We start from the raw sequence: 25429 nt of genomic DNA, 5'->3' as shown, positions 1-25429 counted from the left end.
ATTTAGAACATCCTAAAGACCTAACTAAAATTTAGCATTAATTTCAATCATGTATTTATACATTTACGAAATGACAATCGTTCAGAAATGCGATTAAATGAATGACGCTTATTGCAAAATGCGATTTAATTGAAGCCCATTACGAAATGCGATTAAGTAACAAGCGTCACTTGTTTACAAAATGGGTTCTAATGAAAATTGCACTTTTTATATGGGGTTAAAAGATAAATATATTCATCAAAATGCATTTATGGGATTCTACGCATACTTTCTCGTATTTTTGCATAAAATAGTAAAAAAAATAAAAAAATACTTTCTTAAATAATAACATTTAGTAAAAATTGACACAAAACAAAAACGAAAAAATAGCATTTATTCAAAATAAAGTATTCTTGTTGAAGAAACGCCTGTAGATGATTTCTTGTAAATGTATAGATATGGTGTTATTTAAAAATTTAGATCTCTGTGTTTGTCCTAAATGGAACGTTCGAAGGATATACTTAATAGAATGAAGTATTCCACGAACGAAAATTCATGTTTAAGTATTCTTATCTGTTATTGTTATTAATTTCATTCTCAATTAAACAAAAGTTTGCCGTAATTTATTACTTCGTTCCGCGAATATTATATTTTACTTTTACGGAGAATACATTTTTATGCATGAAAAGTTTGCATTTCAGTTCCTGCTCTGCAAATTATTTTAAAACTACAAAATTTATCCACTGATATTCCAATGTTTTCTTATAGCAGTAAGTTTTGTTGTAGTGAGTGCCTTTCCCTCCATATTTTTCACTGCTTTGTCTTTTCATTTCCCTAAAATATAGGTAAGTAATTTTTTACAAAGCAACGCAAGAAAAAGGAAAGGAAACAACTATATTTCTCCCTACACGCACATACTTATTACATATCAAAGTGCCTATTGTACCATACAAATTACTCATGATTTCATTAACGAAAAATTTAAGTACCCCATTCAGATTATGCTAAAGTTAGCTATGCATTTTAAATTTGCGAGAGGAATGTTCTATAAAATAAATTTTGCTTTCAAAAATATTTACTGAGAATCCCACTATTGCTAGAAGTACTAAAATTTCAAAATTTTATTTAATTAAAAAGGAAGTAATTTTCATGTAATTCCCCACATTACTTCTTTCGGATCAAATCTGTTTAATCTAAGGTATTTTAAAAATTATTTCTAACCTAAGGTATTTAAAAAATTATTATTTTATTAATGTTAAATTTGCGTTTATGGATTATTTCCTCTTCTGAAATACAGTGTCTCACAAAAGTGATGGGACACTTGTGCTTTACAAAAAGAAAGTGTAATAAAATAAATCAAAAAAACATGTAAACATTTTTTGTGGGTGTGTTTCATACTTAAATTTAGTAACAATTATTACATAAGATACATTTTCTCAAAATATTAAAATAGTAATTTAATAAAAATACAATTGTTTGGAAAGGAGCAAAAAATGGCTCACATAAGTGATGGGACACCACTAGATACTACTACGTACTACAATAAAAATATTTTTGGGGGGTTTTATTTTTACTCAAAAGCAATTGGCAATAATTTATAAAATCGTCTGCAGTATTTCTGTCCAGTTTGGTTTGGAATTTTTGTGTTTTTTAGCTCTGTGCAGCCATGAATGCTAAACGAAAAGAAACTTTGCCTGAAATTCGAAAATTAGTTATTAATTTGCATATTTAACATAGAAAATCTATTAGAGAAACTGATGAAACAGTTAACATGAGTCATTCAACAGTTTTCAATATCATTAAACGATATAAAAAGAATCATATGATTCAGGATAAAAGAAGACCTGGCCGACCATCAAAGCTATCCAATGGAATAAAGCGAATTATTGTTCAAAATATTTAAAAAAATCCAAGAATGAGTGCTCCTAAAGGTGCTACTGATTTACAAGCATTATATGGAGTAATTAATCTTGAGACTATTAGAAGAGTAATTCGATCTGCTGGATATCACGGTAGAGCAGGCAGGAAAAAATTCTTCGTAAGTGAAAAGAATAGAAAACTCAGACTGGCTTTCGCAAAATCCAACATAAATAAGAACTCTGATTACTGGAATGAAGTTATACTTGCTGATGAGAGTAAATTTAATATATTTGGTTCTGACGGTAGAATCTTGGTGTAGAGAAAACCCAGGAAAGAATTTCGCAAACAAAACTTGGTGCCAACAGTAAAACATGGTGGAGGAGGAGTTATGGTATGGGGGTGTAGGTCGTCCGCTGGAGTTGGTAATCCTGTTTTTATTGACAGTATAATGGATCAGTACAAGTATATTGACATTTTAAATCAAAATTTGAAATCTTCAGCACGAAAATTGATCCTTCATAACAATTTTAAATTCTACCAGGACTATGACCCCAAGCACACTGCTTTGAACGTTAGACTCTGGCTGCTGTATAACTGTCCTGAAATAATAAAAACACCACCGCAATCTCCAGACTTAAATCCCATAGAGAATATTTGGCAAGAATTGGAATCAAGAATTCGCAAACACACCATTTCTTCAAAACAACAATTAAAATCATTGCTTCAAGAAGAATGGGGTAAAATCACTCCAGAAATCACAAAAGAATTAGTCGAATCCATCCCAAGAAGATTAAATCACGTTTTAAAAGTAAAAGGAAATCTAAAAAATTATTAAAACATTTTAAGAAGTAAAATTTTTGGATAAATATTTGATTGAAAATTAAGTGTCCCATCACTTATGTGAGCCATTTTTTGCTCCATTGTATTTTTATTAAATTACTATTTTAATATTTTGAGAAAATGTATGTTATGTAATAATTGTTACTAAATTTAAGCATGAAACACACCCACAAAAAATTTTTACATGTTTTTTTAATTTATTTTACTACAGTTTCCTTTCGTTAAGCACAAGTGTCCCATCACTTTTGTGAGACACTGTATATCTAGAGAGATAAGAGTTAGCTCATTAAAATGTATATTGAAGACTTTAAAAATTATTCATTGAAGACTTTAAAAACTTCAAATTTCCCACATGCTTACAAAAAACCTGCCGTCGTTAAAATTATCATTCTCAGTAAAAAGACTTTCCTTAATTCATTAATTAGCTGGCAGTAAATATACAACTGATCTATCCGAAGTTAACAAGCTGTGCAAGTTCCCGAAACAGCGCGAGTATTTTATCGTCGTAGCTCAGAGCCCAAAATATGCAAATATTTTTTCTTCTGTTCTTCTCTTCCTTTTTAGATCAAAGGGACAATTTGTCCAGAAGGACTATTACTTTCATTTTAGCATTTTGCATCGATTCCCGTTAAACGAGGTTTCTCTTTTGAAATTGTTGCCACCAAATATTATCGCTCTGTATTATATTTCAAAAAATTAAATAATGAAGAATCTGCATGATTGTATGTATGTTTCTTGCGCTGTGATAAAACAACGATACCTAGAGCTATCAAAATGTGAATAACGTAATCTTCCATATAATATGGACAAGTGGAAGCAGTAATTCGAATTTTAAATTTGTTTTATTAACGATTTCATATTTAGTTACACTTCAACGAATTTTTGATTACTAAACCAAACGACTTCAAAACGAGCAATAGCAACACTGTACGAAAAAAACATTTTTATCTCCAGCGCGCAAGACTCTCTATCGGAAATTCTAAAGATATGCTCATTTTAAAATTATTTTGCGATATTGCTGTTTAACTTAATTTTATGTTTTAAGTCCGAAGAACGTGATATTTAATAAACACAGGGAACACAAAATATTTAAAAAATGCCCCTTTGGACGTAATTTAAAATGTGAAACCTTTCTTTTATATATATATATAAATCTTTTCTTTTATATATATCTGTTTGTCGCATTGTACCAAACGGATATTTGGAGTCGTGAATAAACGTACTACCATGTAGAATTTTCGAAGATCAAATCTGGCCACAAATCTTTTCTTTATATATATATATGTGTGTGTGTATATATAAATCTTTTTATATATATATTATATATCTATATATATATATATATATATATAAAGAAAAGATTTGTGGCCAGATTTGATCTTCGAAAATTCTACATGGTAGTACGTTTATTCACGGCTCCAAATATCCGTTTCGTACAATGCGACAAAGAGAAATTTATTTTATTTTTCCCATTGCCGTATTTTGTTTCAATTAAATTACCAAACTAATGAAAATATTTATCCCCGTAATAAATGAAAGATGCGCTTTTAATTAGCATAGTTTAATTAAACTATGAAATTTTCCATTTATAGATTATTATACATGTTATTTTTTACTATTAGCTATAAATGCAATTATTATACATTATGCATTTATAGCTAAACTTTATATCGGACATAAATTCATTACATTTATTTAGCCTATTTTTCTTAAAGGTAATATAGTTAAGTTCGTATGTAGTAGGCTGTGATTCACAGAGTATACAGAAACATTTTTCACAGCTATTATATAAGACTTAAATTTCCTAATCAGCTAGGGTGAAGCAACGTTACCAAATGCTTCTTTTTTGCGTTGAAAGTAATGCATTTGCATGTATTGGAATGGATTTAAAAAAATTGTGACTAATTTTAAAAGTACAGAACATGAACTTTTATTTCTCAAGCTACATTATGCATTTATATATATATACAAGCTATATTTTGTTGAACCAGATTTGATTCTATTAAAGAGAGCACAACTGGTCTAGTTATCATTTCTGTTTTCCCATGCGGAGAGGCCCACCATCGTCCGAGCGGTAAATTTGCTGAACACTGGTAGTTCGGTCCGAGGTTCGAATCCCGCTAATGCGCTTGTTGCATAGGCGTTTTCGTGATTTTCTTGTGACTTATATTCGAGCCATTTTACCTTAGAAAGTCATCCTCGAAGGTATCACTACTCTTAGGCGATAGACCGCGAGAATTTGCAGTAATCACATAAACCAAACTCATGACAGAAACGTTGAAACTATGTTTAACTCTTTGCAGTATGTACCTTGGATATTCTGCTATTATTTGCTATTTATACGCTGCCAGTATTTTTTTAAGATGAAGGTTTTTCTCATAAGGTGTTTGCTTCAAAGTCTTGGCACCTGGGCACCAGGTTCCATGATTTTGCGATCGTGATATATTTATAAATAAATTTTACACGCAGCACACTCAATGTTATCATTTTCTCGTGCGTGAGTAAAATTTGAAGGGGATACAACATTTTAATATCTCTCTGATAGTACTAGACAACCGCATATTAATTCTCTAATGTTGGAAAATTTCAAATTAAAGTGTATATGTGGGGCCATATACACTTTAGTTTGAAACAAGTTGTTTCAAAAGTTCTGCATTTGTATTAACTTCAAGACATACTATTACAATTTTATGTAGCATTTTTATTTGCTGTATTTGTATTTTATTATCAGAACGAAGAAGAAGACAATATCTTCATCTTCCTTTTCCATAAGAGCTTATCAGAATGAGTGAATTTTAGTTAGGTAACACAGATTTATTATCGCAATCGTAAAATGGAATTCACATGCATTTCCCGAAATATACACCGGACTTAAGAACAAACTACACATTATTAAACATTAATTCCGTTTTAAGAGTGTGGGTGCTTATTCTGCGCGGTAAGGTGTGTGGGGGGGGGAAGTTAAAAATATTAATCTGAATTTTAACTGAAAAATTAATTTTAGCGAATTTTCTGAATAATGCTGTTTGGAATTTCCGTAATACTCTTAAAGGAAATTAATTGTTTTCTAAAGCTACTTTTAAGGCTTATAACTAACGTTGTTACTTATGGAAAATTTTACTTAAATTTCCTCAATTTCTCCTCATAAGTTTAGAAAGGCTTTATCCCCTTCTTTATCAGTGCTGTTCAAGTTACTTGCAAACTGGTCATCTGCCTGTCTCTTTTTCAATTTGCTTGCAGACTTATCTACCGCTTGCAGAATTTGCAGTGTGTTGTTTACAGGAGGTTTACAGCTGTTTAAAATTTAATGGTAATTTTATTTTATTTTTGTGTGTGTGTGTGCAAATTTAGTTTCGAATTCTTAATTAAGAGCAATACACTTTAATTTGGAATTAATTAATTTATAGTGCTTCAAAAATTATGCATTTGTATTAATTTGAAGACACAGACACAGATTGCTATTTTTATGTAATATTTTTATCTATTACATCTGTATGTTTGTTATCCGAACGAAGAACAAGACAATACTTTCGTCTTCCATCTTCATAAAGAGCGTATATCAACTCAGTGAATATTGCTTAGATAACACTGATTTATTTGTGGCAGTCGTATAATTGAATTCTCATACATTTTCCGAAATATACACCAGACATTAAGAATTGTCCTTTAATTCCGTTTTAAGGAGTGTAGGATGTGAGTTGAGGTGCTTATTATGTCCGGTAAATTGGGCTGAGTTTCAATATATTAATCTTATTTTTAACTCAAAAATTAAATTTGGCGATTTCTCTGAATAATGCTGTTTGAAATCTGGGTAATGATACTTTGGACGAAAATGAAGTGTTTTTGAAAGCTACTTTTAAGGCTTATTACTAACGTTGCTACTTGTGGAAAATTTTACTTAAATTTCCTCAATCCTCTCCTCCTAAGTTTAGAACGGCCTGATCCTCTTCTTTATCAGCGCTGTTCAAATTACTTGCTAACTGGTCATTTGCCCTGTCTCTTTTTCAATTTGCTTGCAGACTTATCTACCGCTTGTAGAATTTGCAATGTGTTGTTTACAAGAGTTTGTTTACAGCTGTTTAAAATTTAATGGTAATTTTATTTTATTTTTGTGTGTGTGTGCAAATTTAGTTTCGAATTCTTTCGCTTAATTAAGAGCAATTTTCATTTTAGCAGCAATTATATTGATGATATTATGGTAAAATTTTATATAAGTTGTTTCTGAGAAATAAGTCAACGAAATGTTTGCTCATGATAAATGTCTCGTAGACTCACGTCACACCCATGTGAGCTAAATGAGTCACTATTAATATTTAAATTTTTGTCACAAGTAATCCAGCTATTCATTGGAATATTCTGGTTTTTATTTTATCCATACTTAAAAAATACTAATTTTGAAACACTTTAAAATAAATATTCAAATTAAAATTTAGTAAGATCAGATTTCTCTTCACACTCAATTCTTAAAAGACGCATGCTTTTGTCTGGTTGCATTTTAATTTTCCTATTATTTCTTTTTTTTATTTGAATACGTATTTATATATATCGTATCCTTATCAGTAATATACATTATTTTTAACTTAAAATGCACATAACTTAATTTTATGTTTTGTTTAATTTTGTTTCGTTTGTGCGTATGAATGATCAATATGAACAGTTCCAAATTCGTGAAAAATCACCAAAATCTAGTAATACCATTAGTTGAATAATCTTGAATAATATCAATCGCTAATTGATCATAGAGGCGGGAGATCGCATTGCGCATGCGTGCTGCAACGTGATTGGCTGAATGCTTGTGACAAAAATTTCAACTGAAAGATGCTCAGAACGCTCCGGAGATTGCTCAAAGTAGTGTTTGAATCAAGGCGTTGGTGGAACTAGTGTTTAGTGTTTTTATCACACCAATTTATCTTGTGTTTGGAAGCTCGGGATAGAAAATTTCGCTGGAAAAACATTAAGCATGGTATGTTTCTTTCAAGTTACATTTCATTTGTAAAATGTGTATATCTGTAGAATTTGACTGCCGCTTTCAATTTTCAAATATTTTTTGTTTATGTTAATAAATATATCTTATAGAGTTTATAATATATCTTATAGAATCTTTATTGAGTTTTATAGATTAGATTAGATTTTTTAAGTTGTAGTAATTATGCTGAGTGTGGAATATTTGTGTATTGGCGGACTTAATATTAACGTGCATTCGAATGTCAAAAAGTCTAAAGTTCTAATATAAAGTCGTATCTCAGTGAAAGATTTTCTGGCCTGATTTAAATTTTTATGTAATCAGAGAAAGATAATCGGATTAGTCTTAGAATACCTTTTGCCACTATGCAGTTTTTCTGTTTGAAGTAGAAAACAAAAATACATATATTACTTGTGATTTTTCCAAATTTTCATTTTTTCTGTTTGGCCCACCAGCGGCCGAGCGGTAAAGTCGCTGAACACTGGTAGTTCGGTCCGAGGTTCGAATCCCGCGAACGGGCTGGCTGCATGGGTGTTTTCGTGGTTTTCCCCATGTGTAACGTGTATACGAGCCAGTTTCCCTTAAAAAGTCCTCCACGAAAGGCATCCCTCCCCTTAGGCAGATAGCCCTAGTGTGCTTTGCCATAATTAAATACACCAAATACACCACCATTTTTTCTGTTTGAAGTAGAAAACAAAAATACATATATTACTTGTGATTTTTCCAAATTTTCATTTTTTCTTTTGAATTTAAACTTAAAAATGTGTTACAGTTTAATACATCGAAATTTTTAAAGTTATAAAAATTAAGAAGAATTATTAGTCATAAATTTAAAAACATTTTTGCAATTTTTAAAAGTTTATAATTTTTACATTTTTAGCCCAAAGGGCTTTAGCTCAGAAGGGCTATTAATTTCGTTTTGGCATTTTGCGTTGTTCCCCACTATAAACGACTTTTCACTTTGAATTGTTGCCCTGCATTATATTTAAAGAAATTAATTAAGCAAAATTATGCATGAACATATATATGTTTCTCGCGCTACAAAGAAACAGCGGTACCTAGAGTCATCGAATTATAAATAGCGTAGTCATACACCCGAATATGGGCATCTGGAAGCTCAAATTTGTAATTCGTTTTCCTTATTCACACCAATACACCCATAGGTTTTTCCTGTTACGTATTTCACATATTGTAAAACTTTAATGAAGTTTTGATTAACAAACTCAGGTTATATCAAAGCGAGCAATGGGAGCATTGTACGGGAAAAAAAAATATCTCCAGTACGAGAAACATTGTAGGGAAAATTCTAAAGATATGACCTTTTAAATTAATTTGTGATATTTTTGATAATTGAATTTTAGGGTTTAAGTGCGAAAAAAAATGATATTTAATAAATAAAGTTAACACACAAAAAGTTAAAAAAAAAAAAAAAAAAAAAAAAAGACGTAATATAAAATCTGAAAGCTTTCAGATTTTTTAACTTGTTTCAAAAGGTGTTAAAAACATTTTAAAATTGGGGATAAAATTTGCTGTTTTTTTTTTTTTTTTTTTTTTTTTTTTTTTTTTTTTTTTTTTCTCACTGTAAATTTGTGCCACATGGACACTTAAGCTGATATTAAAAAAAAAAAAGAGAATACTTAATTATGTAGATGTATATGTTGCATAATTTCACTGCATCATTTCCACACAAGAATGCAAATAATAATAATAATTAGTAAAAATATAGAATATGTATTTGAAAAGAGGTCTTAAAAACATTTCAAAATTGCAGGTAAAATTTGCTATGTTTTTTGCTCATTGTAAATCCGTGCCACGTGGACACTTGAGCACACATTAAAAAAGAAAATTCTTAATTATCTAGATGTAGATGGTTAAAATATTTTGTGTTATTGATTTTAAATTAAATTTTATGGTTTAAGTGCGAAGAACAGGATATTTAATAAATAAAGGTAACACACAAAACGTTAAAAAAAAAGCTCCTTAGGGCGTAAAATATAAAATCTGAAAGCTTTCAGATTTTTTTTAACTTGCTTCAAATGGTTTTAAAAACAACATTTTCAAATTGGGGATAAAATTTGCTGTTTTTAATAATAATTATTATTATTCAAAATATAAAACCATGTATTTAAAGAGACCTTAGAAACATTTCCAAATTGAAGGTAAAATGTGCTATGTTTTTAGCTGATCATTGTAAATTCGTGCCACGTGGAGACTTGAGCACATTCTTAATTATCTAGGTGTAAATGTTGATTTATTTCACTATATTTTATATATTGCATCATTTCTACACAGGAATGAAAAACGAAAAAAAATTAGTCTTGAGAAAGAAGATTAGGACAAAAATTCGCTTGTGTGGGATTTTGCTTTGAAATAATTATATGTATTAAATGACTACGTGCTCCAAAATATAGTATAGTGACCACGTGGTTTGGAGGAAATTGTCTATTTGTAAATAAGCCGCAGCTTATTTTCATTCGTAATTTACATGCTACTGATAATGTAATTGGTGAAAATAGAAAATATTATGCGTAATTCTAATTAATATTTGTGTTAAATAATTAAAATTTTCGTTTGTTTCTAAAATTCCTGATATGGTTAGACAAAATGTTTTATCGGCTAAATCGCAGAATAGGCTGCATCAGTCGATGCTGTGTTTACTTCTCTTACGCGTGGACACACCTTTTTATGACGTAATATTGGTTACGCCTCTTCTTAAAAACAAGTTATAAGTATGCTATAGCTTCGTATTTGAAGAAAACTTAAATTATATTTTAACTGAGTTGAAATGGTAGGTTTATAATGTTCTGCGCGAGATTTTTTTAAATTATAGATATACTTTGTGTGTTGTGTGGTAGTGTTAGCATTTAATGCAACGAATTATCTCTCATAAATGTATTACTAAGATACCAAACGACTGAAAACGATCATTACCAAACTTTTGAAAATATTGAATGCATGCGTTAAAAATTACAACGGTAACTTCTGATAATACAAAAGAGAACTCTTTTGCTTAAAGAATGTTTTTTTTTTAATTGATGAGTGTGTCAAAATCGGTGCTTACTGCAGAATGGATGAGTATCTGAATCTGGATTTTTTTTATCAGTTGGAGCGAAGAGGTAAAAAGAGCGTTATTGAGTGGTGTATCGAGAAAAGTTTGATTGCAATATCGTATAAGTGCCCAATTTGTGGAACAAATATGAAACTAGTAGAGCGAAAAAACTGTATAGACGGTTTTGAGTGGTGCGCAATGCCGAGTTTGTGCAATTCTGGGATTTTTTTAAAGTGAAAATAGATCGATGTACACATGGGGAAAGCGAATGTGGTGCGCAATGCCGAGGTTGTGCGCGATGCCGAGTTTGTGCAATTCTGGGATTTTTTTTAAGTGAAAATAGATCGATGTGCACATGGGCAAAGCCAATGTGGTGCGCAATGCCTAGTTTGTGCAATTCTGGAATGTTTTTAAGTGAAAATTGATCGGTGTGCACATGGGCAAAGCCAATGTGGTGAGTAATGCCGATGTTGTGCGCGATGCCGAGTATGTGCAATTTTGGGATTTTTTTTTAAGTGAAAACAGATCGATGTGCACATGGGCAAAGCCAATGTGGTGCGTAATGCCACGTTTGTGCAAATCTGGAATGTTTTTTAAGTGAAAATAAATCGATGTGCACATGGGCAAAACCAATGTGGTGCGCAATGCCGAGTTTGTGCAATTCTGGGATTTTTTAAAGTGAAAATCGATCGATGTGCACATGGACAAAGCCTATGTGGTGCGCAATGCCGAGTTTGTGCAATTCTGGTATGTTTTTTTAAGTTGATCCATGTGCACATGGGAAAAGCCAATGTGGTGCGCAATGCCGATGTTGTGCGCGATGCCGAGTTTGTGCAATTCTGGGATGTTTTTTTAAGTGAAAATAGATCGATGTGCACATGGGCAAAGCCAATGTGGTGCGTAATGCCAAGTTTGTGCAACCTGGGATGTTTTTAAGTGAAAATAGATCGATGTGCACATGGGTAAAGCCAATGTGTTGCGCAATGCCGAGGTTGTGCAACTCTGGGATGTTTTTAAGTGAAAATTTATCAGTGTGCGCATGGGCAATGTCAGTGTGGTGCGGAATGCCGAGTTTGAGCAATTATCTGATTTTTCTTTAAGTGAAAATAGGTGGATGAGCACATGGACACCGAGTTTGTGGAATTCTTTGATGTTTTTCGAGCGAATACTGATCGTTGTGTAAAAGGGAAAACGAGGTTGTGTGTGATGCCGAGCAGTAATGTAACTTTATTTATGTGCAATGTTTAACATATCGTTTGTGTATTTTAAATTTGTATTGTTGTTATTATTGTGAATTATATTTAACACATCATTTTTCACTTAAATTGTATTTTTAATTTTTTGTTTTTGATATGTTTTACACGCTTTCCGACTTACGATATATATCAATAGCCCGACGATCTACTCAACAGTATTAAAACTGTCTTGAAGTCATATTTTAATACGTAGTGTTTGGTATCGTAATTGCACTTGATAACATCAGTTCATTGATAATATGTGTGTGTGTGTGCGTATGAAAAGCATTGCTTAGTGTTCCAAGTTTGTAGTATTTATTTTATTATATTATTTTCTTTCATTCTGAGAAATTAGATTTTTTTACTTATTAATGCGTAGAATTCTAGTATGCCTACAGAGAATGTGGCGTGATTTAGGAATTTTAGAAACTGATATGAAAGTTGTGTAATGATGTTCACATGCAATAAAAATATTCTTTTTTATTAATGTTATGTTTAAAATTTTTAGAACATAATGAAAATTGTCTAATTATTGGTATGTAAGGAATTATGCCGTTACGTAGCAAGAAGGTAATTTGTAAAAATGATAAAATTGAAATGTTCCACAATATGAATTTAAATTATTTTTTTTTTTTATTTGTATAAATGCTTTAATAAAAATCTTAGAAAATATTGAAGCTCTACAAGTATTAGAGACCGCGATGTTGTTTATCGTTTTAATAATTGGTAGAATTCAAGGAAGAATTCGCTCACTGTAATTTTAAATATAAACAAATTATTATACTTATTATCAGTTCCCCCCCGGGGGTCGACGTAGAGAACTCTGCGAAGCTACTGGCTAGGATCTGTACCTAGGCAGTCTCGGCCACGGGGGTATAAAATTTATGAACTTGGTGGTTCTGAAGGCTCTGGGAAAGGTCACTTATTGACCGGCCTCGGAGTCTGGCACATCCTAGCGCGGCGTGGTACTAGTAGCCCGGGGGTCTCCCCCGGGTTCGCTGGGTAATGTCCCGCTGCGACGGGCTCGCCCAAGCGACTGGTAGGAGCATTAGACGACCGGTGCTGCCTGGTGTTTTATCCAGGTGGTGCGTTGCTCCCTTGGAGGGTAATAGTGGAGGTTGAACCTCCACGACGTGCCCAAAAGGGGAGTAGACCTGTAGTGGGATTTAGTTCCCGGAGCAGGGAAGCCCAAACTTACTTACTATCAGTTACGTCTAAGCTTAAATGTTATAAATGTAAATTAAAAATAAAGAATTTGATATTAATTTACAATAATAAACAATTTATTATTGGTATTTTTAAGAGAAAATAGAAAGTACGCTTAGTATAAATGCGAGACTAGAGACTACCATGGACCTTATAAGAAATAGACTAACCCAAACGGGTTTTCTCCCACGTCTGAGGCGTTACTGGCTGTCACCTTGATCACATCCAGAGGAGTAGGGTCGACTTGCAGAAATTTAACATTGTTTGCCTATTGCAGCGTGTATAATTGTCAAGAAAAAGCAGCTTGTAGCCCCTCATTTCACAAATTAGAATTTCTACATATCTTTTTTTTGAAATTGAGATTGATTTTTTAAAATTTAGCATATTTATCAAGCATAATTAACGTTCCAAATAATTATAAAGCTATTGCATGCTGGATATTTTTTTAGCTTTTCCTACGCTGTAAGGAAATTTGTAACTGCTTCTTTTAGAAAATACTATTTTAACTCTGAACTAATAGAAAATTTCAAACAAGCAATTTTCTTTTGCAATTTTTATGCTTTTTATTGGTGTAAATAAGTAAAAAATATTAAATATTTAAAAACGAATTTTTGAAAGTTTTGTTTAAAATTCTAAATTGTGCTGCTTTTTTAAAATTATAGATGAGTATTATAGAACAATTTTTATAAAGGAAATTTATTTCAATTATATTTCCTAATACATCATCGTGATAAAGACTTTTGACTCATTAAAAATTTTTATACATTTAATTCTAATATTAAAATTGTATTTAACCCTAATAATTAATTTTGCTTGTATTATATAGTGATTATTTTAAATTTATTTTTAGTTCTGCATAATTTTTTTTTTCATTTACTGTTAATTTAATTTATTAGCCCAAAGGGTTGGTAGCCTAGAAAGGCTGTTAGTTTCGAAGCAGTATTTTGCGCTGTTTTACTATGAATATCCGTGTCTCCTTGCAAACTGTTGTTACCAAATATTATCGCCCTGTATTATATGTAAGGAAATTAAATAATGAAGAATCTGCCTGAATACATGTATGTTTCTCACACTGTGACAAAAACGACAGAATCTAGAGCCATCAAATTTTGAATTATGTAATCCTCCACCCGAACATAGGCACCTGGACGGCCGAATTTCGAATTTGTTTTAATCTATTTCATATTTTGTAAAACTTTAACGAATTTTTTATTAACAAACTCAACGAGTTCAGAGTGAGGCACTGTACGGAAAATAACAGTTTTATCTCCAGTGCGGAGATTCTAAAGATATGCTGTTTTCAAATATATGTGGTTTACGGGCGAAGAACATGATATTCAATAAATATAGGTAACACACAAAACTTTAAAAAAGTTGCTTCTAGATTTTATTTTATCTTTTTTTTTCCCAGAAAATTTTATGCTCCGAATATTCTGAATTATTAAAATAACTAATCCACTTTAATGTTAATAATTTAATGATCATATAATCAAATGAATATGATCGTTTTGTAATGTTATTATAGTTTAGAAAATCGCTGCCTGAAAATGGTCATTAAATTTAAAAAAAATTATCTGATCTTGTTTAATTTTACCTTATTTATTTCAAAGCATCGCGTAATCTTATTTAATTTTTCTTTATTTTTACGCAAAATTAAGTTCATAATTTTTGTGCTTAGAGTTTTTACCGTTTTATCAATGTAAAGATGTTCGTACAAGAATTATGCGAGAAAAAATATGCGCGAAATACAGTAGAAAGTGCTTTAATGAGATATATTAAGTCCTATTTGGAAAAAAACTGTGGCTTTCATAATCTCATCACTATACAACGTATCACATTTAATAATTAAAAAGAGTTATATGATACAAACGCCATAGGTTTCAGTGTTAAAGTAAACCAGATCGTCCCTACTCTTTCTTGCCGACATGTCGGTGACGTACGCCCCGCCCACTGGGTTAGTCTATCTCTTATAAGGTCCATGGAGAATACATTGTGACGTCACAAGCTTAGTCCCACCCATTTATGTACGTCACACAGCTCCTCCTATTGAACTTTGTTGATGCAGCCTATTCTGTGCTTTTACCGTTTTATCATATGGGGTTGCATATCGCTCTCTTGACTTGTGGCATTCTTTTAAATGTTTTTTTAGTGCCTAAGAAAAAAAGTAATCAAAGTTTTCTTATTGAGCATTGAAGTTTCAAATAAAAAATTGGGTGTATATCAGAATGTTTTTTTTATCCTTAAAATAGACAATCTTCGTATTGTACTCTGTTGTTAGAAATCTTGGAATTATTACTACTCAAAATTTATATGTTAGGATAGATATCTTATATAGCTATCTTACATTCTTATATAGCAATATATTTTTTTAAAAAATTTATTTTGAGATAATATGCTCTACATTGTAACGATTAAAAACGTCTTATTTACCTCGACATTTCGACACTTTTATCATCGCATTGAAACGTGTGAAATTATTTAATAAAAAAACGTAAATTTTTTCTTGATAAGTTCCTGCATATATTATACAGAATCGTTTGCAACAAGCTTCTCAGCCACGTAGCAATTCTTTTTCTCTTGCATAGACATAATAACTTGATTACTAAAAATTATGACCACTTCTTTCAGCTGTATAAAGTAGTTATTATTTGAGTTATTTTGCCTTGAAATATATGCATGAAGATTCCACGTGGTCGGAACTATTTTAGTTAATAGAATGTTGACAAAGGTAATTATTCTAACAAGTATTAGATTTTAAAGCATAGTCGATTTCTTAATTTTAATGCTTTTTCTAAATAATAGTTAGCTATTTAATATTTACAAAACCATTTTTTATATTTATAAAAAAAAGTTGTGCAAATTTAGTTCATTAAAGTATGGAAATGCTTTTATGTTGAGTTTTGTTTAAAAAAAAAAGCCCACACTATTGAAAAATGAAGCACTGAGAAATTTTCTTTTGTATTGTTATATTATTCTTGTTAATTTTTAGCATCTCAAGGAAGAGGGGGGGAATCACATCGAGTCCTTTTGATTGAAATTAAGAAAAAAGAATGCCAGAAGATTCTTTAGTAGATTGGTCAGATAATTTTTCTCAGCAGATTTAATTAATTTAGCTAATTTCAAATTTCTTCTCTAAACTTCTCTCGTACTCGTTTATGATTAAAACTGTCTCGGAAAATTCAATATAGTTTGGAGCAGGTAACGCTTTTGCAAGTAATATACATAGATGAGTAAATCTTTTAGGTGAAATTGCAACAGTTAAGGATTACAACCAATGCAGAATATACTATGTTGAAGGTTGAGAAAAGCTATAGTTTAAATGAACATCATAATTCCTGATGTTCTATAATAAAAAATTCGTTCGTACATATTAACACAGATTCTTCATTATCGAATTCCTTTAAATATAATACAGGGCCAAAATACTTGGCGGCTAGAAATGAAAAGTGATAGAGCCATTTGTAGTCATTCGATTCAAAATGTCATTTCAAGAATTCAGTGCTAACAATTTAAAAAATTACGAAAATTTTAAAAGTTTATAACCTTTGCTTCAAAACTTAAAAAGCAAATTAAAATTCATCATCAAAAATAATTTTAACTAAATATTTGCGATTAGATTTCTAGTTTTGAAGACGTAATCGTCCAGGAAATCAAGATATAAAAAGTTAAATCATGCATTTAAAACGAGCTCTGTAAAATAATTGGAAGCTGTGAAAAATTTGCTGTCGTACTACATTATAAATTTATGCCACGTGGAAACTCATAGCCTTCTTTAATCATGGGATGTTTTCATTATTCTAATGCGCATATGTATTTATTTATTTCACTGGAACGGACTCTTCGAGATGTTTGGATGCTGCGTCACTGCTTAAATATGTATACGAATTATCCTTTACTTAACACTGCTCCTAGGAGTGTGCGAGTGAACATTTTATTTCGCTCTTACAGGCACCGTCACCTAACCTCAATTTGATGGTACTTCGCATACGTAACCTTTCGAGAGGAACCTTGATGATGAATTCCAGGCAGGAGAGAGAAAAAAGAAAAAAAAATCCTGTGATATCCTGTGCTATCCTGTGATAAGACGCGTGCAAGGAAATATCTGCTAATACTAAAATAGTATATTATACAGATCTTGTGGTTTGCAGTACATTCTCATTGTGAGCGGCGGCCTGACATGCGTAATTTATTTTTATCAGTGTGTTCCAAAATGTGTTATATAGACCACGTGGTTTACACTAAATTATCAATAAAATTGTCAGTGGAAGCTTAACCTACGTAATTTACTTTCATAAGCAATTTAATGTGACTTATAAATTGAGTGGAATATAAATGGTGAAAATATGAAATATGCTTTGTAATTAATTCTTGCGTTACACACTTTACAATTTTCCCACTAGTTTAAAACATTTCGTATATGGTTTCCTAAAATACCGTAATTTCCGGAAGAAAGGCCGCATCAGCGTAAACGCCGCACTCGAGAAAAATGCCGGGAAAAAAATTAAAATTACACAGAAACGCCGCAATAGATTAAATTGCGCGTGACATCGCCGTAGGCCGTATAGATGCGAAAACTCAACCTATCTGAATGATAAAGATTTAGTAAATCCTGATCTAAGTCTTCCAGATAGTCACATTCATCCTCTTGGTTTACAGTCTCTTTATCTAAGGATATAATTTCAGCTTCTTTGAACCCTGCTATTATTGACGATGTTTCTAACGATTTCCACGCACTTCCTGCCCACTTTGCAATTTCTTCAAAAGATGCTCTACGCATTTTACCGCTTTTGGTTTACGTATGCAATCCTTCACTCATCCAACACTCCCACCGCTTTCGGACTTCAGCTTTGAAGGATTTATTACCTGACAAATCTAATGGTTGTAAGATTTTTGTCAAACCACCAGAAATTATTGCTTCGGTCGTAGACAATTTTTGACATCTGGTTTAAATCGACTCAAAGAAATGAGCACGCATGGAATCCATTATCAATAATCCCTTTGGTTGGAAAAAAGATCCCATACGACACTGCCAAACTTTTTGTAGCCACTCATGCATGATTGTTTCGCACATCTAGCCGTTCTCGTTTGCACAAATAATTACGTCATTAGGAAAATCTCCCTTCGGAATAGTCTTTCGTTTAAAAATGATCATCGGCTTTAGCTTATCACCATTTGCGGCACAAGCTAACACATATGTAAATGACGTTCTTTCATGCCCCGTCATAAACACAGATACAGTTTTTGCACCAGTTTCACCAGTATCTGGCAGAATGCCAAGAAAAATCCATTCATGCTGAAGGGGAAATATGTCAGAGTTCGTTATTGCGAGGCAGGTGCAGTCGTGTCCGCCTTTGAAAAAAATTGCAGAAAAGGCAGGGGTGGGGAGAGGATGGGTCCTGGAAGATTCATCGAATGGCAGAGGAGAGAGACTATTCAAACTGATGAGAATGTTGATTTGAAAGGGGGAAGAATGTTATTGTTCTGAGATCTCGTTTAGGGTGAATAAGGCATGTAGGTCCGTTCAAGGGAAAGAATGTAAACAAAATAACGTTCGCAAAAAGCAACTAAGTGGTCTTTTGTGTGGGAACGGCACCAGTCTATGCACAATGACAAGGCCATCCAAACTATGTACAATGACCATCATAGGGAATATTTTATTTTTAGTGCACCTAAACGCCGCATGGGTAGAAATGCCGAACCCGCTGAAAATTTAAGTTTTAAACACGTAAACGCCGCGGCGTTTCTTCCGGAAATTACGGTATTTTATTATATGGAATTGCTTTCGTTGCTCAATGAAGCCGAAGTTTCGAAGCGAGAGCCTCTATAAAATCATGAGGCCTAGTTGTTCATGAAGTGTTTGTCCATTACGTTTTAATTTGGCTACCATATATAGGCACCCTGAGAATTTTAGATTTTGGAAATGTCAAGGTCAAGGTTGGTGGTAAGGGGAAAATAATTGCGTATTTAATGTGTTGTACATTAACGCAACTAAGGCATTCTGAGGTATGTATTCTGAGTATTCAACACAGTTTTATTAAAGAATTGAAAGACAAAACAGCTATGAAATCGTTATTTAATAAGAAAGAGTGTTTTGCTTAAGTTAAGGAAGAACACAATTTAAATTAGTAACTTTCACTGACGTATCAAATTGAAGCGAGAGCCTCTATAAAATCATGACGCCCAGTTGACCACTACAGTTATTCATGAATTGTTTGTCGATTACGTTTTAATTCGAGTTCCATTATAGGCGTCCTGAGAATTTTAGATTTTAGAAATGTCAAAAATCACGTAAACTAGCATTAGAACGGAATAACAATATTTCATGTTATACATGTTTCATCTATATTTTGAGAGCCACGGCTGTAGAGTGATAATAATTATTTCTTTTCTTTTCCTAATTTAGGAAGTCTTTGTAATGGTAAAGCGCAGGAAATCTGCTATTTTCCTTAGTGTCACTGAAGATACAACAGTTCAGGAATTAGCGATGTTCGTGGAAGGTATTACCAAAGTTGCCCGTGAGAATCTGCTGTTCTACAAAGACGGCGAGGTAACTCAGCTTTTATCCATTCTTTATACTAAACTGTGGTTAAATACACTTGGCGGCTGTTGTGAGCGATCCAATCATAAATTTGAGTAAACACATTAAAAAAATATATTGTTTAGGCATAATGATATGTTCAGAGACTTTAAATATGTGTGAGGAAATGGGAATATGAATGATGGAAATGGGAACTCTGAGACCCGGTGGCGCAGTGGCTAGCGCATCACGCAGCAGCACAACATGTTCGGGGTTCGAACCTCGGGCTGGGCAAGGTCGTCTCAGCCTTTCATCCCTTTATTTCCATCCCTTGGGTAGATTAAATGAGTACCGAGTTCGCTTGAGTACTAAACACTGGGGGCCCTGCGACAAGCTGACCACTTGTTCAGGGCATATGCATACGCACCCCGGGGTCCACGGTCAAGAAAGCCGATTTCGGTAGACTGCAGGCCTTGGCCCATTAGGACTGTTTGCGCTACTGAGTTGTTTTAGTTCATGAGAATTTTTTTCTAGGTACAAATTAAGAGGTAACCAGAGTTCTGAGCTACGGATACTACAGCTAATCTGTGCCAGCTTAATAGCTTTTACGCTTCTACTGGCGAAGTGACATTAATCTCAGTAGAATCTAATTAATCTATGCTTACGTCGTAGACGATAATTAACCTTAAAGTTTCAGTTAATGTGGGTACATCGCTTTATTTTTAAAACAGCCCTGCTTAAAGAGTAATGTATTGGATTGGGAAAGGGAAGACTTAACGTTCTCCCTTACAATCTCCATCTAACGTGATGGAAAAACATATCCTGTTAAAATATTAAAGAAGATATTAATTTTCCTTCACTTATGAAGACTCTTTTAAAAAGCCTCCTATTTAAATATTGAAATGGTATCTGAAATTTGTTACTACATACAGTCTTTCCTTTAATATTGATGCTGCATCCAGATACAAAATTTTTCAACGTAATTATTGGTAAATGTAGTATGTCTGATTAACAGTAGTAAACGTAATGATGGAAACGAACTTTTACGATTACGTGTTTTGAGGAATGCATGTCTTAATAATCAGAGTGAAATGAAAATATTTAACGTACGTCATCATATTATTTTCACGCTTTGTGAATAAATACCCGTAATTTCTGCAAATAAATCTGCGTGCAGTTTATTTTATTCCCTAGATACTCGTAAATACATGTACATAAAAAAGAGCAGCAGAAATTACAGATATATAATCGAGCTATTTTTTCTGGTAGAAAATTATTTTTATTAGCTATTTATTTAGAAGATTAATATTTATAATTATAATGTTTCTTATACACATGCACAATTCATTTGTTTCCAGATTATGGACCCAAGAATGACATTAAAGGAATACGAAATCAATTCTTGCACATCTAAACCCCATGTACCATTTGAATTAGGATTGGTATACAAAGACAGTGGTAATTTATTTTTACTTTTATATTTACCTCAATTTCTTTTACATTTGTAAATATTCTATTTTTTCTATATATTGATACTTTGCTGTGGTCGACTGAACAAGACATTATTTTGTATTACATTAAACTTCTTTCTGAATCCCTTTTAGCTTGTTTCGCGAATGTGGTTTTCAATTTAACTGGCATGTGGCAAAAGCTTTTAGGTTTTCAGAAACTTCTGACTGAAAAATATTAAGTAGATTTAGTTTCTTTGAGAATTCCTTTGCTTTTATAGGGTATCATTCTAAACAAATATGCTATGATCTGACAAACATGACACGTTATGTGTGATTCAGCGTCAAATTTGATATGATACCTTTAGTGTAAGAGAATATGTCCATTTGATGTGAGGCTTTCTTGAAATTTGGATATTATGAATATATTTGTTACGGAGGTTCTAAAAATATGAGAACGAATGATGCCAATAAATCAAAATTACTGTTCATATCACACGAAGCAGAGACTATTGAGTAAAAGATTATATTTAAAAAACAGCCTTTTGGTATGATAGACATGGCAGCCAGGTACCATAGCCTTAGGCCCGGGTTCGAATCTCGGAGAAGCCTTAAACGTTTCTAAGAGCACAGTGTCTTTGGGACCTCGGGGCACTTGAAAGATTATCCGATCAAAAGTGCTCTCGAGAGATTAGTGGCAGAGCGAATAGTTTTGGTATACTGTACTCTTACTTTGTTCCCTGGCAGGATTTTACTTCAAAACTGTGGAAGAGCTGACAATAGTCGAGGCCACAGTAAACGACAAGGAGAACTCTTGATCCTGGGCTACTGCGAAATTCATGGACTCTATAGATCTATTACGAAATTTATAGACTTTATACTTTTTCGTTTAGGGGGTATAAAATTCAGACACTAATGAAGGCGAGGTAGCCAATTCTCGCTGGCTTGAAAAATAGATAACAACCAACGAAGGTTACAACAAACTTTTTATTTTAACTACACTGAAAAGAACATATTCACACTCGGTGCTCCCAAATTAACCAGCACTAGTGGCGAAGTAACACAAAATAATATGCACAATCAGGTTGAATCATCAATTCCACCAAACAGCCGTTTCCTACTAAAATCTAATTCACACTTATTAATCAGATTTATAGAATGTATGCAGCAAAGTCGAGTCTAAAATATCAAATAATTTAAAAGATTTTAGCACAAATATTTAGGTACAGAGTTACTTGGAAACATACACCATAAATCTTGCCCGAGGCATAAACTCGTTCTCGGCGTAAACCCGCTCTCCTCGTAACTAGTAAATCACTAAGTTTTCAATTCTGCTACTTAAACACTAACTCCGAACTTTTTGCATACGCGTCACTTAAATTTGCATTTTTCAGGAAATAGAAATCGGAAGAGAAAGGAAAGTTTCTTAAAATAAAAATAATTGATTAGCACAAAATAAGGTATTTACAATTTGATTTTATGTTAATGTTAGAAGGGAGACAAGTCAGAACAACACTAAAACAAAATAATTATGCGTGCAATATTTAAGACTATTTTTCATGGGATTCTCTTGCTATGTAATTTTTAATTTTGAATGTATATTTAATTTTACAGAACATTAATTGTACGATTCTCAGTTTCAATAATCAATTCTCTCATTGTAGAAACACTTGAATTTGAAGAACTAGAAATAACTCCTCTATTAATCCCACCGGAGTTGCCAGAAGTTATGAGACGTCCTGAAACTCAGAAGCAATAAGTAAGTATGAATTTATGAATCATTTTTGACAGATATACTTTTAAACATTTGTTTTTATTAATCGTCTCTGAGCGCACTCTTTAGGTGCTAGGTCTCTCTCTTTAGGTCGGTAATCTAAAATAAACTCTTCTGTTTAGATTATTAGTAATAAGCCTGCTTTTAATGCATACAACAGGCAATATTAGTAATTAGCAGTTTTCTTAAAGTTGTTTGCAAACAGTTTACATCTATTAGACAGCCCTTTTATAACTCGGAAGTGTATGCAAAGCCATCGCCTAGGGAACCTCAGTAACATTTAACATTTCTCGTTAGGAATCAAGACGTTCTATTTAAAACGTTAAATATAGCCTGAAGTCTGTGCTATATAACTGCTTAGAAATTGGCATTGATACGTAGTAGAGTAGTTTTAATAGGAGTAAAATTGGTAAAATATTTTTATTTTGCTAATCGCTTTATGCAAATTTAGAAAATTTTCCGGGCACAGATACTTATCAGGAAAATCAATTAATGGTTCTCTTTACAAGAATAACTGTCATTGCAATTTACAAATCCTGATACATTTTCTTATTTAATTACTTTTTAGCTCTATCAAAAGTTAAGTTTAGAAATATCTGCATAATTATTTCGTTTAATTATTTTTTATTAAACTGGACTTTGTGAAAATTTCTTATTATTTGTTATTATTATTTCTCAAATAACAGTCGCAAATGTATGTATGACATTCTTCTGGAAATCATAGTCTATATTTTAGTAGCAAGCATTGTTTTCTTTCATCAATTCATTGATTATTTATTTTGTTTTGCAGATTCTTTTGGAATGGCAAATGATATTTCGACAATGCGACTGTTGCATACTTAAACTGGAAACTAAATTTTTTAAACTACACTGTATATATTCTAATTTTAATTCTTTCTTGTGTATCTGTTTACTTATTGTGAAAATGTTGGATTCTCTGTAGCAGTAAAAACGTCTTCCGTTTTTATATTTTGTAGAGACAAATCTATTATCTGTGCATTTAAATGTTAATTTTCTGAATATTTTCAAATGATTTGATAGGAATGCACATAGTAAGCATCATGTAAACTTGTAAACGATTATGGATGCAAGTGAATATAAAATTCATATATCTGAAATCTGAGTCCTTTTATCCTGTAAGTATTGGTAATGACTTTTCTTTTTTTCGACTTAGAACCTAAATCTATACGTGATACTTCAAGTAACTCTTTGAATAGATTATAACTGATTTCGGGATATACATTTTAAGATTTTTTTCGTCTTTTACAACTTAAATATTTGTCAGAAAAAAAATTAGAAATTATTAGAGACAAAAATTTTGAGTTCACAACACTAGGCAGTGAAGAATGGTTCTCCGGAATGCCATAATGAATATCTCTGAGATTGATCAGAGCTGAATGTTATTTGTATATAATGAGCTGACTTAAAAACTATCAGTCCTTTCAGCGTTCAATGCACTGAAACTCTTTAATGATGGTGAGTGAGTGAGTGAGCGCCACCAAGGAAGACCACTGACCGATTTTTCGTGCGCTGTCTTGTACATATTAAAAGCTGGTAGAATTTCATACCTGCCAACTTTTACGAATTTTTACGAAAATGCGTTTGTTTTTACGATTTTACGATCGTAATCCATTTTTTTACGATTTTTTTTCCTTTTTCAAGTGTTTTTAGTGATTTTTGTCGAAATTTTAGAATTTTTCGCCAATTGCATCGTGTTTTACCGCCAAATACCGACTACTTCGAATCCGGTAACCTGCGGTTTCTCCCAACTCGCCGCTTAACCAGCCAATCCAATGCGCTGAACTTGTTTCTCCCATTCTTTTCTTTGTGGGCGCTAGATTATTTTTTTCGCGTTCGCTTCAGCAGCAAGGGAATTACTCAGCTCGGACTCAGCGAGCGTGGATTGTCGCAATCATATTGGTCGCCGCTTTTTCGGATGGCCCAGACTGTCCTTTCCCCATCGATGACGAATAGCTGATAGCTTTGAGCTTTGTAATCGATTACGAAGCTTCGATACTTTGTTTACGTTTTATGTGGAATTGTGGTAAGATTGTATATGGAAAATCTTGCGGAATTGATAAGGACCGCTCTTCATATTTAATTTTTTTTTCTTGCTGTATACGAGAGTGGACGCAATATGAATAACTCTCTATGCTACAGTCAATTATTTCCATTATTCGAATTAATTCATCTTGAGAACTTTAAAAGTCTTAATAAACAGAAACTTACTCATATTGCTGATACAAAAGTATTGATATGCTTTGTTCAATTCTCTTGTTGATAAAAAACAGCAATTGTGCATGTAATGACAGTAAAAATAGTGAAAATTTATATATGTCTGTATTGTTGCCTAAGTAGTAATAATGCATGATTATAAAATAAATATTAGAATCTACTGAAGTAATAATTACATATGTTAGAACACAAGAAAAGAATATGAATTTTTATTTATTTTAGTGACCCGTATTTTTTTTTAATTATGTTCACAGAGTTCTTTTTTAAGTTTTCCCCAAACAGCAGAGATGTATGACCTAAATTTTGTACTGAACAACACAAAA

General features: G+C 32.2%; 1 protein-coding gene across 1 annotated transcript; it reads left to right on the top strand.

Moving 5' to 3' along the window:
* The first annotated feature begins 7517 nt into the window (after positions 1 to 7517).
* On the top strand, positions 7518 to 23941 carry LOC118189590 (elongin-B-like). Its single transcript, XM_035360218.2, has 5 exons — positions 7518 to 7642; positions 19536 to 19679; positions 21008 to 21107; positions 22762 to 22856; positions 23662 to 23941. The coding sequence occupies exons 1-4, from the start codon at positions 7640 to 7642 to the stop codon at positions 22854 to 22856; spliced, it is 342 nt and encodes a 113-aa protein (XP_035216109.1). The 5' UTR covers positions 7518 to 7639; the 3' UTR covers positions 23662 to 23941.
* Positions 23942 to 25429: the final 1488 nt, after the last annotated feature.

The sequence above is a fragment of the Stegodyphus dumicola genome, chromosome 7 (genome assembly GCF_044657685.1).
Source record: "Stegodyphus dumicola isolate Sdum_Otavi_A_Nest chromosome 7, ASM4465768v1".
In the NCBI taxonomy this organism is placed as follows: domain Eukaryota; kingdom Metazoa; phylum Arthropoda; class Arachnida; order Araneae; family Eresidae; genus Stegodyphus; species Stegodyphus dumicola.
Note: the sequence above shows the minus strand (reverse complement) of the source record. Positions and strands in the feature narration are given on the sequence as shown.

Excerpts from the sequence above, each read along its gene's own strand:
- LOC118189590 (XM_035360218.2), top strand. Across the intron at positions 19,680-21,007 it reads TGTTCTACAAAGACGGCGAG|ATTATGGACCCAAGAATGAC; the intron begins GTAACTCAGCTT and ends ATTTGTTTCCAG. Across the intron at positions 21,108-22,761 it reads ATTGGTATACAAAGACAGTG|AAACACTTGAATTTGAAGAA; the intron begins GTAATTTATTTT and ends CTCTCATTGTAG.